Below are 17,096 nucleotides of genomic sequence, written 5' to 3'. Positions count from 1 at the left end.
ATGAAAAAAATAGGCATCAACGCATTATAAAGCCCAAAGTTAAGTAGGCTTGGGCTAAGTTAAAAAAATGCACAGCAAGTTTTTTATAAGCTAAATCTGAGTCAAACCAAATTTGTTGACTCATGATGCACCGGACTATATATCGTATGTACCATGCATTGTATAATGGGTGGCTGCACGTGGCTAATATAGCATGCATCATGCAGTCTGCATCTGTTTATGATCATTCATATACGATGGATGGTGCGCCAGACGTACCAAAGAGGATCTGCACGCTCATGGCTATTGGTCTCATCCGCTAAACTAGAGCCACGTGGTCCATTGGAATTTTATGTTAGTTGTTTCGTGAGCTCGACTTAATACCGTGTAGAATCTTTACCAAAAAAAAAAAAAACCGTGTAGAACCTTTATGCGCGCCTCTGCATCTTGGTGCGTTGTCGGACGGAAACCACATACTCCGGCTGCATATGTGCGACCAAGACACTTGGGTGACCTTCTGTCGTTTGATCAAGATCAGATTGTCGATGCTACTTTATCACCTGGCCCCGTCGCGCACTACACGTGCAACCGCACGTGTCCACTGCTCCCCTTCCCTCTCCATCTCTAACACCGCAGAGAGAGAGAGAGAGAGAGCGCAATGATGGCGGCCACGTCGGGTCCTGGCCCCCATAGATCCGCCGCCGCGGGGGAATCGCCACGGCGTTTGCCGCCCTCTTGTCCGACAATCAATCCCTCATCGCGGTAGAGAGAGAGCGCAATGATGGCGGCCACGTCGGGTCCTGGCCCCCATAGATCCGCCGCCGCGGGGGAATCGCCACGGCGTTTGCCGCCCTCTTGTCCGACAATCAATCCCTCATCGCGGTATAAGTTATACCCTAAACACTAAAATCCATTCTGTAACACTAAAATCTCAAAGCCTTTACCAAAACCCTAGAATCGGCTGGCCAATCTGCAACCCTAGACCCTAAGCCGCTCTAAGGCCCAATCCTTTTCTTTTCTCGTTCCAGGAGATCAGAATAGCTCTAGCCGTGATCAAGGGCATCCCCGTGGAGCTCGAGAAGGAACAGCAATCCGATTAGTTTGGCTACAAGGCAGTAGATCGTCCTCCCCATTTCGATCCTTCACCTCTTGCTGCTGAAGATTGGAGGATCCAACAAGAAACCGAACCCGACAGCAGAATAAAGGCGGAAGACCGATAGCGACCAATTTAATAGCGAGTCCGGAAGAGCGCCCGCCATCATCTTTATTCTTGCCTCTGACAAGAGTGTGGTAGCGATTCCTAGCTTAGGAGTTGAGAAAGAAAGAGTATGGACACGTATAAAAGAAGTGCGGTTCTCTCCTCTTTTTTCTTGCCTCATTCCTTGCTTGCCAGTCGGAGATACCGGAAGCCAATCCAATCCCAGAGCGCCATCTCTTCCCCGAGAGAATAAAGGAAAGCAAAGCCAGGCCTCTATTTCTCTTTCTCTCTCTTGCTTTCTCCTTTCTTCTCTCTTCTTTCTTCTTATCTGCTACATAATGCGCCTTCCCCCCTCCCCCACCCCTTTCACGCACTCCTTCTCCTCTTCCTTCCGCGCACGACGAGCCGCAACCCACCGTCTCCTTTGGGGAAGAAGAACAACAAGAGGAGGAGGAAAAAATGATGAGCGAATACGACACAGGGCAGTGGAGGAGGCCGCCGCCCTCGAGGAAGGTGACGAGGCAGCAGACAATGGAACCGTTATTGGAGGAGGCCCCCGACAGCGAGCTCGTCCCATCCTCCCTGGCCTCCGTCGTCCCCATTCTTCGTGTCGCCAACGAGATCGAAGTCCACAACCCTCGTGTTGCCTACCTCTGTAATCAATCTCTTCCCTCTTTTATGACCTCCTCCTCTTACTTCTCGAAGCTAGTGCTGTTCTTTTATAGCAATGACATTTTTTAACGTGGAAAAATTTTGGAATTTTGATGCTTATAAAGTATCGGATATTTGATATTTTCACAAAGAAGAAGCCGCAGAATCAATGCTTCAACGACAGTTCTGGCCGTAATATTTTAAGTTAACGATTTTGATCAGAAGTTGACCGGATCGAAGAAAAACAAATTAATGCAGTAGTCTCAGATCAATGTTAGGTACGGAAGATTGTGAGATTCTTTATGACACCATTATCATTTTTCGATCTTCAAGTACTGCACTATGCAGTCATTGGAGATATTTGATTCGGCTGTTTTGGAAAAACATGTTTTCTAAAGGCTGAGGAATGTGAAGGAGATATGCATTCATTATTACCTTCATGGTGGTCTTTTGTTAGTCACCATATTTTCTTTGCCATCCTCATAAATGGCACTAAGCGCTCTTTCTTGTTTTAATGCCTGCAATTTCCACTTTTATTCCCCCGGAGAAGGTTCGTTGTTCTGACTGCAAGGCAAGTTCTTCTTGTTGAATAAAATAGTTTATGATTTTTTGCATGTTATAAACTTATCGACACTGTTATTTAAAAGTATCTCTGCTTTATCATCTACCGACTTTATCATCTGATCTTCCCTGGAAGTCTTAAACTAAAAATTATGCTAAGCTTGATAGTATTCTACTGATCTAGAAAACAATGTTTTGATTATTAATTTTGACTCTGTATTTGCTCTTAAAAATCTATGCTGAAAACCTTTCCTGTCCTATATGTCTTTAATTAGGCCGCTTTCACGCATTTGAAGAGGCCCACAATTTGGATCCTACATCAAACGGCCGCGGTGTCCGCCAGTTTAAAACATATCTCTTACATAGGCTTCAGAAGGTATATGTTCCTGTCATTTTGATTTTGTTATGGAGAATCACTTTTAACATCTTTCTATGAGGATCAAATCTGAATTTTATTCGATTTTTCACATTATCTGTTGTGGTTCATTGCATTATTTTTTAACTCTACTACATGTTTGTTCTACTTCTATATTTATAAAGTAGCATCATCTGTATCCTGTTGCGGCATCCCGGGCTTAAAAATCTATGATCACAGGAAGGACATATTGAGGATTAATAGCAACCATCCAGGGCTTTTGTTTCTTATGATATGTGGATGTAAATATAGATGTTTCTAAGTGCTGCAGGGTATTGGTAATTGATGTTCTTTTTAGATGCTGTGACTTGATACCTGTTTTGTCAAGAGGGTCATACCCTTCAAACTTGACCAATGTAATCATCTGGGGTGAAGCCAAAAAGAAAGAAAGAAAGAAATGGACAAAAAGAAGTTGGTAAATTACAGCTATAAAAAGAATTTGGATTTTAGAGATGGTGCTTTCTAGAGAGAGATGCTCTGGCAAAAGGATTACAACAAAACCCACCTCCTTCGAGAGTAAATTTTCATTGCAACAGTGATACCATGTCAAACTTATAACAAGCCAATGAGAATGCTTGCATTTCATCGATTGTCATGTATTTCACCGATTCTTGTGATGATACCCCACAACGCCCCACCGATTTCCGACTTTTGATTGGCTTGTTATAAGTTTGGCGTGGTATCACCGTTGCAACGAATATTTAGTCTTCCGATCGTCCTTCCATATCTAATCCCCATCCTCTCACTCAACACCCCAATAGCAAAAACCTAACTCCTCTCCCAAGAACCGCCCGCTTCCTCAAAATTCCATCTCCAAATACCAGTGTCTGGAGTGATGTTATCCCAAAAAAATGTCACTATGTTCGCCACCTCCACTACCGTCAATGAAACCTTCACACTCGACACCAAAGGCACCAAGCTAAGGTTTTTTCCCACTCTTCAAGCTCGAACCCATCAGCCTGGGGTAGAAGACATCATCTTCTCTGGCAATCTCTATGTCCAGTGCATGGGTCGTCAGTAAACAAGTTACTTGAGATGCACCAGTCTGAACCACTTGGCACTCAGTGCAGGTATCTTGGAAAGTTTGGAGCCCATACTTTTCTTAGGAGGCCACGTGGATCTATGAGAAAAGCGGCTCATCGACGACCACTTAATCTTGTTAGGGACATCGTCATGCCATTAATCGGTGCCAACTCCATCCCTCTGGGACATTGCGTTCCTGCACCTCCATCACCTCCATCGCCATCCAGGTTTACTGCTTGAGGTAAAGGGATTTTGGGATCTTTCCCATCATCCCGACCCCCGCCGTTCCCCTCGAACAAGAGTTTATCTCATCCAAGACCTCCAAAGCCTACACTTATGTTGAAGCCATCAAGAAATCCCATGCCGATCGGAATGCCGATGCTTCTTCATCTAGCAAAATCTCTTCTTCAGCTCTCACTGCTTGAGGTAATCATCATTTATCTCACTCTCCAGTCTTTGCGGTGCCCCCCATCGCTCCTTCGCGTCCCTTTAAGAAAGAGAGGTGCTTCCATTGTGGAGATTGGGATCATTCCAAAGTCTCTTGTAGAAACCATTTAAGGTGTTCTCTTATCTTCGTTTCGGACACTTGTTCCGAAACTGTCGGAAAACTTGGCCGACAAAAATCTCCTCTCCCCTACCACGACCTTAGCCTTTTCCATCATTGCCACATACCAGACCTTTCTCCATGGACTGTTCATTACCTGATCATCCTCTCCTGGAAAGCGCACCCCCTGCTCCACCTGTTTGTAAAGCAAAGGCATTCATCCTGAACTCTTGCAAGATGATAGAAACCCAGGATTACTTGATGTGGGTGGCTTATATGGAGGCAGTTGGGCGCCCAATAAAGTCGGATGATGTAGCTTCAACTCTTGCTCAAAAAGCCAACGCTCCGGGCTCCTGGACTACTCGTAAACTTTCAAGTGCCAACTCCTTTATCGCTTGTCCCTCCTCAGTGGTGCAAAATCTAGTGGCTTGGAGCCCCATTCTCGGAGAAGGATATTCTCTTAGAGTAGACCGCTGGGATCAAAACGTACAGAGGATCGTCACGCAATCTGAATTACAAAGTGGCAGCCAGTCTTGTTAACCTCTCGTTAATATACTGGAACATTGAAGTCGTTGGCAATATCTTTTTCAGTTTTGGAGCTCCCCTTTGCGCAAAAAGGGCATGCAAGCATTGGGAAGATCTTACAAGTTTTGACGTTCATTTCTTATGCGAGAATCTTGACTCTCTCTCCGAGGTGATTGAAGTTACTGTGGGTCTGCATACTTACGAAGTTAAGCTCCAAATCAAATATAGTTGCCCTCACAATCCTTTGGAGGATCTCAGCTTCTCCCAAGATGACGACCACAAAAAGATGGACGAAGACGAAGTCGAGTTCTGGTTTGGAGGCCCGAATCAAAGGGTTGATCAATCCTCTTCGCATCAGCCAAGGCTTCGATCCAACCCCAGCTTGTTGGTACAGATGACCCACCACCGTCAGGTAAGTTGGATCTCCCTATCGCCCACGTCACATCACTCCCCGATTCAAACTGCTCACATTCTGACCGTTGGCTGTCCTTCCTCTAAACCCACCCTCGTCCTAGACTTACAGAAACTACTAACCTCTACGCTTATTCCTCCTGACCCCTACCCCGCTACACTCATCATGCTATCTACCAAAATCTAACCGCTCCCTCTTTGATCTGTGGATTGTGGCTTTTGCAAATTCAAAACCACCTCCATTAACTCATCCGGTCAGTGACCATTGCTTTGAAACTTTGTCCTCCACCCCAGCATCGATTAAAAACATATTAGACTCTACCAACCTCATCCTAGTTCATCATATTTTACCCTTTGTCGCCCGACTCACCTAACTCTCACTCGATCGGGCTCTCCACTCGACTCTCTTCTTCGGTTGCCAAGAGAAGCTCCCGTCTCCACATCAAGAAAGCAAGGGTTCTCGGACTCGAGATCGAGTCCTTACCAAAAGACGACATCCTCTTTATTAACTCAATGACGCTGGCGACATCATTAAGCTCGAAGCTGCATGCGGCATTAAGTTTCTTCTTGGCCTCAGCATCGGCCTTATAGGCAGGATAAAAATTCTCGAACAGGAATGCTGCAACAAATCCTTTGCAAGTTTGCTGCCTGGTGCAGCTTGAAGCGACATGATCACCACAACTTTTTGGCAAAGCGAGGTCTTGACTTCGGATTTTCAGATTGTTTCCTTGTACATGCAAATAGCCGCTCCTTTTATGTTCTTTTTAAGCTCGTTAGGGATTGCTAGAGAGATCCCTACCTCTTGTAACCGACTTCTCTGCAAGATTTTGTCATCAATCTCCATCGTTAATACTAGTTATCTCCCTCTTCCTTACGTCAAGCCCCAAAATGGCTCTAGTTAGACACACTATCCATGATTATTCAATGTTGGAACATAAGAGGTTTGGGTCGTCCGTCCAAATGCCGAATTGTCATGAACTCGGTGCGACTGTCAAAATACTCCATTGCTTGTTTGCAGCAAACCAAACTCTGCATCTTCAATGGCAAATTGCTGGAATCAACATATGGGCAAGAATTTGATCTGTGGGACTTTAAGGAATCAGAGGGCTCATGTGGTGGCATTGTTACTTGTTGGAAAAGCTTGTTTCTCCTTGGCACACACTTCCACAAAGGCGCATTCTCCCTATCGATTCAGTTCAAGAATCTTAACAGCAACCTCCAATGGATGATCACCAATTTCTATGACCCTTCTGACCCTCAGGATCGTGAACTTTTTTTCTCATAACTCAGTCTACTTAAACAACGTATTCAGATTCCCTAGATCATTTTGGGTGACTTCAACGTTACCCAACGATCGGAAGACAAACTAGGACGTACGAGCAGTTCCTCCTTTAGAAAATTCAATAAACTGCTAAACGAGTTGAAAGTGATTGAAATCATCCTGACACAAGAAAGATTCATTTAGTCGAACTTCAGACAAGATCTTTGCTTGGCCAATCTTGACAGATGCTTCATCAACTTGGATTGGCAAAATACCTTCCCTCTCACAATATGCACTGCCATGGTAAGATCCACATTAGATCATGTCCCACTCAAAATCTCGCTCACTCCTGCCATTTTAGCAACTAAAAGAGGAAAATTATTCCGATTCGAAGATCTCTGGTACGCTTATCCAAATTTTCTGAATATCATTAAATCTTTCTGGGCCATCAGCACTCACTCATCAAATGCATGTGCTAGTTTTGCTTTAAAATTAAAATGCCTCAGGAGAACTCTTCAAAAGTGGAGCAAAACCACAGTCGGCAATATATTAAGAAAAAAGGAGATATTTTCCTCAAATCGATGTCCTAGATAGGAGAGAAGAAGAACTGGACCTCTTGAACGAAGAAAGACTCCAACGATCACAGCTTAAAGCCCTCCTTGAAGATATCTCCTCTCAAGAAGAGCAATATTGGAAACAATGATCGCGTGATCAATGGATTAAAGAAGGTGACAAAAACATGACATATTTTGATATAACTACATGCAATCGGAGGAAAATAAGATCCAACAAATTTATGAAAATGGGGAGTGCATCTTGAATCAGGAGGCCATCTACCATGCTTTCTTCTCATTTTACTCTCTTTTAGGTTCCTCAAATTATGAAAATATTGAAGTGGACTGGGAAAAGCCATACGCAAAGGGGCCTTTAGATTTACATAGTCTAAAGATCGACTTCATCGATGATGAAATTAAAAATGTTATTGTCACTCTTGCCAAGGAGAAAGCCCCTGGCTTGGAGGGCTTTCCTATTTCTTTCTACCAATGTCATTGGGATGTTGTCAAGGAAGATTTTTCTCAGCTTTTCAGGGATCTGTTTGTCAGGACAGCTAATTTATTTAGATTAAACTATACTTACATCACCCTTATCCCTAAGAAAGTTGACTGCCCATCGATCAATGACTTCAGACCCATCAGCCTGGAAAATAAAATTATCAAGATTATTTCCAAGCTACTATCTATTAGATTGAGTAGGATTATCGATAAGGTAGTGGGTCACTCTTATTCCGCATTCATTAAAGGACGAAACATCTCCGAAAGCTTCACTTCTACATCAGAACTTCTCAATCACTTTAGAAAAATGAAGAAAAAAGGTCTACTGATTAAACTCGACTTTGAAAAACCATTAGATAATGTCTCATGGGCAACCCTATTTAAACTGCTTCAAAAATGTGGTTTCGGCCCAAGGCCTATTTCTTGGATCTCAATGACTCTGATAACTTCTACCTCTGCTGTCCTCCTCAAACATAGACCAGAAAAATGGTTTCTGAGCAAGAGGTGTCAAACAAGGTAACCCTCTCTCTCCTCTATTATTCATTTTAATCGTTGATATCCTTCATCGTATGCTGGTTCAGGCTAACATCGAAAATTTGTTGGATTCTATTGGGCTGAATCATCTTAATAGCAATATGCATGCTATACAGTATGCGGACGATACTTTGCTCTTTTGTCCCGCTGCAAAATCCCTACTCAAGATTATAAAGTTTATATTATATTTGATGCGGGACAATCCTAAAAAAGAAAATCAATCCTAATAATCAAGCTCTCTTCTGTTCATCAACAATAAATCACGTCCGGCCAGGGGCTCATTATTCCCAGGACAGACAGTATAGTTGCCTATACTCTGCTCAGGAGGCGTGATTGATTGATACGAGACTAAAGCGAGATCAATCTAAATGATACAGACGAATGCCATTCGAGAGATCAGTAAACAATTAGTAATAGAAAATTTCATAAACAGATAGCAGAAATTAAACATGCTCACGAGTAAATGCAAAAAGAAATAAGAATGGAACGAGAGAAAATAAAACATTAAACCCGTGAGAAAATCCAAGAAGATGATAAGAATCCGGATCGTGGTAGTTAAGAAACTACTCTGATTAGGGCTCTTAATCTTTTAACCAAACAGATCCATCGATAAAGAACTAGGTCTTTACCAACATCGGATTAAAAAAAAAATCAAAGATCAATTGTTAAGGAACGAAGGTCTTTGACAGCATATGATTTGTAGAATAAGAAATCACTCATTCTCTGAGCACGACAGATGAAAATTCTGGAGGAGACAGATCTTCTCTTGACGGAATAGGCTTGCGTGGGTAGATGGTGGAGTCGATCAGAGTCACAGGAACACTGAATCTTAAGTAGAAGGAATAGGATAGAAAGTGGGCCTCACACCTTCCCCTTGTGGGGCGATTTTGGGTCTCACACCCTCTCCCTCTCGGAGCGATTGACACAAGTATTTGTGGAGTTTGTAAAATCATTCATTGTTTTTTTTTCATGAAAGATACAAGGATTTATATAGGACTCTAAGGGTCCTATTTGTTTAGGAATCTCTTATCTTTACAAGGAAGAAATCAACCCTCCACAAAAAAGTAAAGCATTATAATCTACCATAGGAAAGAAATCAGCCTTCAACAAAATAAGTAAGTAGCCAAGAACTCTTAAGAAATTCTAAGGAAGAAATGGAACTCCATGTGGGTGCTTGATGCTTGACACAACTTGGCATGAGCACGGCACATGCTGGCATGCATATTTCTTCTCTTGGCATGTGGAGAGTGGTGGCTCCAAAGGTGACGTGGACAAATCCAAGTATGGCCTTATGGACCCAAAGCCAAATGCATTTATTGACTAAAAATAAATAACTGAAGTAGAATCAATTTAATGAGGCTTCTTCGATCCAAATCGAACTTAAATTATGTTGCCAATTTTTGATGGCTCTGGTGTCCGCACCAATATTCTTTTGAACTGGTATCTAGTCTGAAGATAAATTTTTTCAAGTCACAGTTGGTGGGATTTGGACTAAACTCAAAGGAATTTTGCCACCGCGGTGGTAGCCCAATGGAACGGGCCGTTTCTTCCAACCAAGCAATCCAAGTTCGAGTCTCGATGGATGCCGTGGCTTCAATTAAATATCAAGACAGAGAATGAATGGAAGCGATTTGATCTTGGTGGCCTGGATGTGGGGTCTGAAAGAGGTATTTGGTCCATTGGCCCGTGGTGGTGCTGAGGCGACGTACTCACCCATTGGGTTCGCCCATATGGTGGGGAGGTCGCCTTCCAATTAATCTCGACTCTGAATCGAACATTCTCCAGCAGGGATTGGGGCCCTATGGTCACATCTAGGGGAGGTAGCTACGTCGGGACGCCCTCCTCCAACTCCTATTTTTCTATCCAAAAAAAAAAACTCAAAAGAATCTTTGGGATGTGCCGCAATCTTGGATTGTAAGAAATCTAAATTGTCAATTCAATATCTAGGTATTCCGCTCCATTTCAAATCTTTATCTAGGAAGCAAATGAAATTTTCTAGTGGAGAAGATTAATCAGAAACTCTCAGGTTGGAAAAGAAAGGTTCTTTCCACAACCGGCCGACTCACTCTCATAAACTCAATTCTTAGGGCAATCCCGACCTATTGGATGTCGATTGCCCGAGTGCCGGCTGCTATCATCAAAAAAATAGACTCCATCTGTCGAAACTTTCTCTGGAGCGAAAATGGGAAACAATCTAACTTCAAGACATTGGCAAAATGGTCTCAGATCTGTCGCCCCAAAGTTCTGGGTGGACTTGGTATCATAGACCTTAAAATCTTCAACCAAGCTATGCTAATTAAATGGTGGGACAAATTCTACTTGGCTAATCAAGATCCATGGAAATCTCTGGTACAGCACTACTGCTACCCAAGAGGTATAACTTTTTCTACATCTTCATATCTCAGACAGAAAGCCTCAAGCTTCTGAAGGTCAGTTATGGATGTTGGTAGCCTCACGATCTTATTTACATCGGTTCTGGTTGGTAATGGACACCACACCATGTTTTGGATCGACTGTTGGATTACTGATCCTAACCTCAAAACCATTTTTTTTATCTTATATTGGCTGGTTATGGATAAAGACTGCACAGTTGCATCATTCTTAAAGAAGGATAGATGGTCTCAAAATTTTATAAACCTCACACACCTAACTGCCTAATCAAATCTTCGGATTTTAACAGTCTGCATGAGGTTCAAGATGCAATCATACACATTCAAGAGAAGTACAAATTTGTTGAAAATGCACTTCAAAGAGCCAAAACCTTTAGTAAGTTGGTTTAGTGATGGTGCATCTCAGGAAGGAATCTTACCCTCATGGGATTTATCGCAAATTGAAACCTAAAAGAGATTTGCCCTTGCAAGATCTTAAAGAAGGTAGATTTTAGTGCTTACCTAGTTACCATCTATGATTTTTATGTGCTTGATAATGTTCAAGATTCTAAGTGATTCTTTCAAATAGCAAAGCACCCAAGGTATCACCAAATATGGTTGAGGATATCCTTGAAATGAAGGAGGCAACTATTTTAGAAGCGGTAGTCTGCACCATCACTTTCTCTTTAGTGTTTTGAAAAACCCCCAAATGAAAGAACATGGACTTATGAAGAGAACTTGAGGTATTTCGATCCAGAAATATTTGATTAGTGATTCAAGTTTTCTTGTCACAGCCAATATTTCCCCCATGCAAGGAGATTAATGTTGGAGTGATCTAGAATTAATAAAATTGGAAGGAAGAGTCCATTCTAAGCTCTCTTTTTTTTGATGAAGTTCAGTCTTATAACCGCATCCAGAGTTATTTTAATTACTTCATAGTTTTTACTTACTACCATAAATTATTGTTGTCATTATTGTTGTCGTCGTCGTTGTTGTGTTATGAGTTAGGTAAGTCATTTCCAGATGGGTTTGAAAAGTTTCAGATTGGTGTGGCACATCTAAAATGGATTATTGTCAACTTTTACCAATTTGAACTTTTCACTTTTGTCATATATTATTTAGCTTTATTGTTTACATATAATTCTGTTACCTTCGTATTGGCACGTTGACATGGATAAACATGAATTGTTCTATGTACATATTGAATAAGGTCCTCAGTGGGATGAACTAACTCAAGAGCTCAAGAAGCATGGATGGCTGTAAAATATGACCTATGCTGGATGTAACGACCTATGGTCCCAGCCTTGACTTAAGTTTGTGGCTGTGAGGATCTCAATATAAAATATCAAACATCTGTTAAATTAAAACATCTAAAGAGATTGTATATGTCTACCCTCTTGACTGATTCGATGGCTGGGTCCATCTCTCTATCTAAAAATTTTTGAAACAGACATAAACAATGGTATGGTACAAACACATTAATCCAATTGAGGCAAAGATAGAATTTTCTTGAACCTGCATAACTTGAATCTCTTAGAATAAAATAAGGGTGAATATTAAAAATTTTAAAAGCAGGGTTCTGAGACCTTTAATTTCCTTAAAGTTGAATAAAATTGTTACACATGTCATCTATTTATATTTGTAAGAATCAACCCTTATAGAATCTGCATTGGATTTCTTTTCTAGTTAAATTGGTAGAATTTGTCTAAAATAGCAAGTGACTAGTGGAAATAATCATGAAAAGCCCTTTTGGAGTTGATTCTCGACTTCTAAATCAACTTTGTTTGCGATTACATCGCCTACTTCCTTGTAGATTGAAAAATATGGCCTGGTTAAAAATTTCTTAAAATGGCAAATTTCGGTTTGATGATGTGTTTTAGAGGTTAAACAATGAAATGGGGTGGTTCGGAGTTTGACAAGCCTTATGATAGATCAACATGTCATAGATTTTGAAATTTTATCCAATTTTTAAGAAAATCATCCCAAACAAACATCGTCTGTGAAAGTTATTCTCTCCAAAAGTTTTGATGCATGAATCGGCTTCGAATGTCCCAGTTCTTGCTCCAAAACTCTATCATAGGTGTTTCAGCGGGTTGGATTTGGACATATACATAACCAAATCTAAATATATTTTTTAGATCCAAACCCAAACCCAAATCCAAGCCCATTGTTTGCCAAACTGACATGAGCTGCCTGCTTCGAAGCTGTTTACACCCCATCTCAACAACCTAGCTGCCGGTTGTGAGCAACTACCATGTGGATGAGAGATTAGGCGTCAAAGTAGATGAAAGTCATGTGACCCTTGTTGAACTTAATTGGATTTGGCTATGATAAATATTAATAAGTATGGAAACATAGGCCGAAGAGGGAGCGTTTGACCATGATATTTATAAGCATGCCAAAGGATCAGGACACAGTGATCAACCATGATGCATGGTTACAAGTCACAGACTGACGAATGGTGGATCATGAGCCGGTTTGAGGTTATGCTGTATTTGGAATCATAGGAGTGAACCCCTAGAATCATCAAATAAGTGGATTTTTACTCTGCTAGGAAGATTTTTTGACCTCTGACATATCAAACAATTCTATTTTATCTTTACTTATCTTTGCATTGGCTTTACTTTACCTAGCACTTTATTTACTAGTAGGACTATGCTTTAGGAGTGGTATTATCTTAGATTTATTCTATTATAGTCTAGTCTACACCCTATTCCGATCCAAATCGATTTCTGGTGATAGTGTGATGGTGGTGAATATCCTTGAAAATCAAGAAATCTAAATCCATGCTATTCTCGCATCCTTTATTCGATCACCTTCTTTCTGGCTGATCTAACATTGGGCACACACACACACCTATCTATCCCTTGTCGTTAGACTTGTCCTGCAACTTTTAAGCCAGCTAAGAAATAAGTTTCTTTGACACACATGGAGTGTCCACAAGAAAACAAGTTTTTCGGCATGCCCGATGGGATAACTGTGTAGTTTTCATCAAGCCGCCAAGGAAGAAGATTGATGTTACAAAGGCCAAAGACAAGGTGGTCCATCTTTCCATCTTGAGGAGCCTTTATATTCTTAGGCGGGGTTGTCTGGACTTCCTCCTCAAGTCTCGTGGAGTCGAAGACTTTGGCAGTCGTGTGGGTCCTATTCTTTCGACAGAGCTTGCCCAAATAAGTAACTTTCCTCGGATGGAGATGACTTATTCTTAGTCGGTTCTCTCCATGATTTGATTGCGTAGATTAAATTCTATATGGATGGGAGTCAGCATGACTTTAGGAGGCTGTCACTAGTTAGATGGCCACAACATTGAGGTCATTCATGGAGTAGCATAAAGCCTCCTCATTCTCAGTTGGGAAACAATTCGGTGCTTACTAGTCAGTTTCAAGTGCTGCAGCCCACTCCGTGTATGATGTGGCAAACATGGCTGATCCAATTTTGGCCCATCAGTCTTGGCAATATGGGAACGCTATGCTCTTTGAAAGGCTTCATTTTTAAATTTTTTTTTTGCCAATGACAAGATCAAGGTCGAATACTATTATGGTGAGACCTCAAGCTCTAAAGATCGAGGTGATGAGGATGCTACTTCGGGAGCAGGTGCTTCCAAAGGTCAAGTTGAACTAGCAGCGAACAATGTTGCAGTTACTCTATGGCCAACAATTAAGCTTAGGGAGGGTCCTAGCCACCCTGATGCCCGCAATATCATGCAGAGAAATGTCAGTGATGTCTTGCCAATGTTAACTCCACCTATGGGAGTGGGCTATCCCGTCGGGATGAATGTGCGGAATATCGAGCCTCTAGCGTACCTCATTCTCGCACTAAGGGTTGTAGGCAACCACCCCAAGGGGTACCACCACCTGCTCTTCATTAATAGTTGTGCACAAAAAATTTCTTTGCTATGGGGCAACTTTTTCAATAAAGGTCCCCAAGATTGTGCGGATCGATCCATATATCGGGTCTCTATGTTGGCGGACAAACACGATGATGGTTCTTAACCCCACTAGATTCTACATGGTTTTTACTGGTTGCCCAAGTTTGAAAGATCTCTATAGGTTTCTTGTTCAAATCATCCAAGTTGAATAACATTCAAGAGGTCGATGGATGTGGTGTTAGATACATCCCATGACTCTCTTGATTATCCGCTGATGAGATGAGGGGGCATTGTTTACACCCATCTCAATAACCTAGCTAGTGTTTGGGAGCAAGTCCCACACGAATGAGAGTAAAAATCAAAGTAGATGAAAGTCACAGGACCCTTGCTGTACTAATAGGATTCAGCCGTGATAAATACCACTAAGTGTGGAGGCAGAGTCTGGCCATGGTATTGATAAGTGAGCCACAGGATTAGGACATGGTTGTGATCAACCATGATAAATAGATACGAGCCATAGATCGAAGGTTGTTGGACTGTGATCTGATCATGGTTATAATCTACGTGGGATTGTAGGAGCATACTCTAGAACCACTGAGGATCATGGCGACATGGGTAGTTATAGAGATCACCAGTTATTTTGCAGTTAATGTATTATGTATAAATAAGGTTAGGCAAGTTAGGTTAAACATAACAAAAATAGGATAAATAGATTTTAAATAAGTTTAATAGGTCTTAAACGGGTTAAATGGGTCTGATCACCACCCATCCTAATTATTAAATGGATAAAGTCATGACCTGATCAAAATGAAGTAAATAGGTCAAAGATCTGACCCTGAACTTGACTCATTTAATAAATGGGTCTTGATGGGTTGATTTGTTTATACCCACCCATTTATGTCAAATCGGAACTTGCTTAAAGCGGCTTGTTCGTGGGCCAAGTTGATGGGTCAGATCATAAATTGCCACCCCTATAGATACGACTTCAGATACGAGTTTAGCGAATCTTGTCTAAACCAAATTACAATTCCATATCCAGTACCCCCAATATTAGACCCAAAAGGGGTTGGATATTGGGTCAACTATTGCTTTCTTTAGTCAAGTATCCATGCAATCAAAAGACATGAAGCATGAAAAGCATCCTACAGTAAACAAGCTTTGTATAAAAATAAAATGAGAACAAATATATCATAAAAAGATTACCATAAATGACATGGATAAGGATTTGATGGAACAAAATGGCTTACATTTTTGGATGGTATCAGCAGGTCATTGGCTTCCATCAATAGTCTTATCTATCCAGACCTCTGAGATGGTCAAAGTGGTCTACTGGTGATCTTATTTTGGATCACGCATGCAGGTACATACGGAGGTACATGCATGCACATGCATCATGCATGCATGTGACAGCACATGGCTGACCATTGCCCAGCGCTAGCCTGGTCCGTTGGCATTTCTCATAATGACTTTTGTTCATTCTGGCAGGAGGAAGAGGAAATAGAGCGAAGGCTTGCTCGCAACGATCTGAAAGAAATCCAATTGTTCTATCAGTGGTACTATGACACATATGTTAAGGAAGGACCTGAAAGAACACGGTGAGACATGACATCAGATTATCCTTCTTTTCCCCTTTTTGATGCTTTGCCTAGCCCTGCCATCTGGGAAAATTTTAAATTATTTTATTGCTTGTTTACATAGCCAGGAGATGGCTAAGCATTATCAGATAGCATCGGTATTATATGACGTGCTGAAAACTGTGGCACGCGGAAAAGTTGATGATGAGGTTCGTAGTGGATAGTGCTGCAAACTTTCAACATTTCAACTTTGTATTTTAGGCTAAGTAACATTACATAATATAATCCGCATACATCTGTTTGCAGATACATAAACGAGCTAAAGAAGTTGAGAGGAAGAAAGCTCATTTTGTACCATATAACATTCTTCCTCTTTACTTTTCTGGGCCTCCTCCGGCAATTATGGAACTTGCAGAGGTCTGCAATGTGTTAATCTTTCTTCTTGCCAGCTATTTCTGCTGCAATTGTTTATCGTTCTTCAGTAACATATTATGCCATTGTCTTCTGTCATCTCCTGGATATTACAGATTAAAGCAGCAATCGACGGACTAGGCAAGGTAGAAAATCTTCCAAGGCCTAGAGTACGATCAGCGTCTAATGCTCAGAGAGTCGATGGATCTTCGATGCGGATGTTGTACACGTCCCAAATGTCAAGGACTTGATGCGGCCCACTTGTAACTTTATTGCTAAAGATAATTTAGGATAATTAAGGTGATAGTGAATAACTATAACTCTTTTTAGATAAGGATAGATTCAAGTCAAAATAAAGACTCTATTATGGTTGTATATTTTTGATGGAATGAAGAAGTTATGTTAATATAAAAGACTCTTTTGTCTGGCCTATAAATATGGCATGTGACTTTCCATCAAGTATATTTAGATCTTTTGGTATAAACTAAAAATATTTTTTTGTAGGATAGAAGCAAGATAGATTCATCTAGAAAATTTGTCTTCCGATATTTTCTCGTCTTTCTTGATCATTGATTCGATTAGGTTTGAACAACAATGACAACAACAATGGCTAGAAGTACGTTTATATCCGTGTTCAGATTAAATTTTCTATATACAGTTGTATTAAAGTCTCCTCTATATTATTCCGTTCGGTCTATTGATCTTGATGTTATATAAAAA

The 17,096-nt window shown here is 41.1% G+C and overlaps 1 protein-coding gene across 2 annotated transcripts; it reads left to right on the top strand.

The window, feature by feature from the left end:
• The first annotated feature begins 609 nt into the window (after positions 1–609).
• On the top strand, positions 610–16,812 carry LOC105046424 (callose synthase 7). 2 transcript variants are annotated; one of them, XM_029266120.2, is made up of 7 exons: positions 610–861; positions 1,008–1,832; positions 2,665–2,765; positions 15,877–15,986; positions 16,090–16,174; positions 16,272–16,382; positions 16,493–16,812. In XM_029266120.2, exons 2-7 carry the CDS (start codon positions 1,637–1,639, stop codon positions 16,625–16,627), a joined length of 738 nt encoding a protein of 245 aa, XP_029121953.2. In that variant the 5' UTR covers positions 610–861; positions 1,008–1,636; the 3' UTR covers positions 16,628–16,812. The 2 variants fall into 2 exon arrangements, with proteins under 2 accessions (XP_029121953.2, XP_073108645.1); XM_073252544.1 differs by lacking the exons at positions 610–861; positions 1,008–1,832 and adding an exon at positions 1,840–2,106.
• Positions 16,813–17,096: the final 284 nt, after the last annotated feature.

This window comes from Elaeis guineensis, chromosome 2 (assembly GCF_000442705.2).
Source record: "Elaeis guineensis isolate ETL-2024a chromosome 2, EG11, whole genome shotgun sequence".
In the NCBI taxonomy this organism is placed as follows: Eukaryota; Viridiplantae; Streptophyta; class Magnoliopsida; order Arecales; family Arecaceae; genus Elaeis; species Elaeis guineensis.
The sequence above is the reverse complement of the archived record's forward strand: the minus strand, read 5'-3'. Positions and strand labels throughout refer to the sequence as shown.

Bases quoted from the DNA above. Each gene is read 5' to 3' on its own strand.
- LOC105046424 (XM_029266120.2), top strand. From the start codon at position 1,637: ATGATGAGCGAATACGACACAGGGCAGTGGAGGAGGCCGCCGCCCTCG. The intron at 1,833-2,664 runs GTAATCAATCTC...GTCTTTAATTAG, and splicing joins CCCTCGTGTTGCCTACCTCT to GCCGCTTTCACGCATTTGAA. The intron at 16,383-16,492 runs GTCTGCAATGTG...TGGATATTACAG, and splicing joins CAATTATGGAACTTGCAGAG to ATTAAAGCAGCAATCGACGG.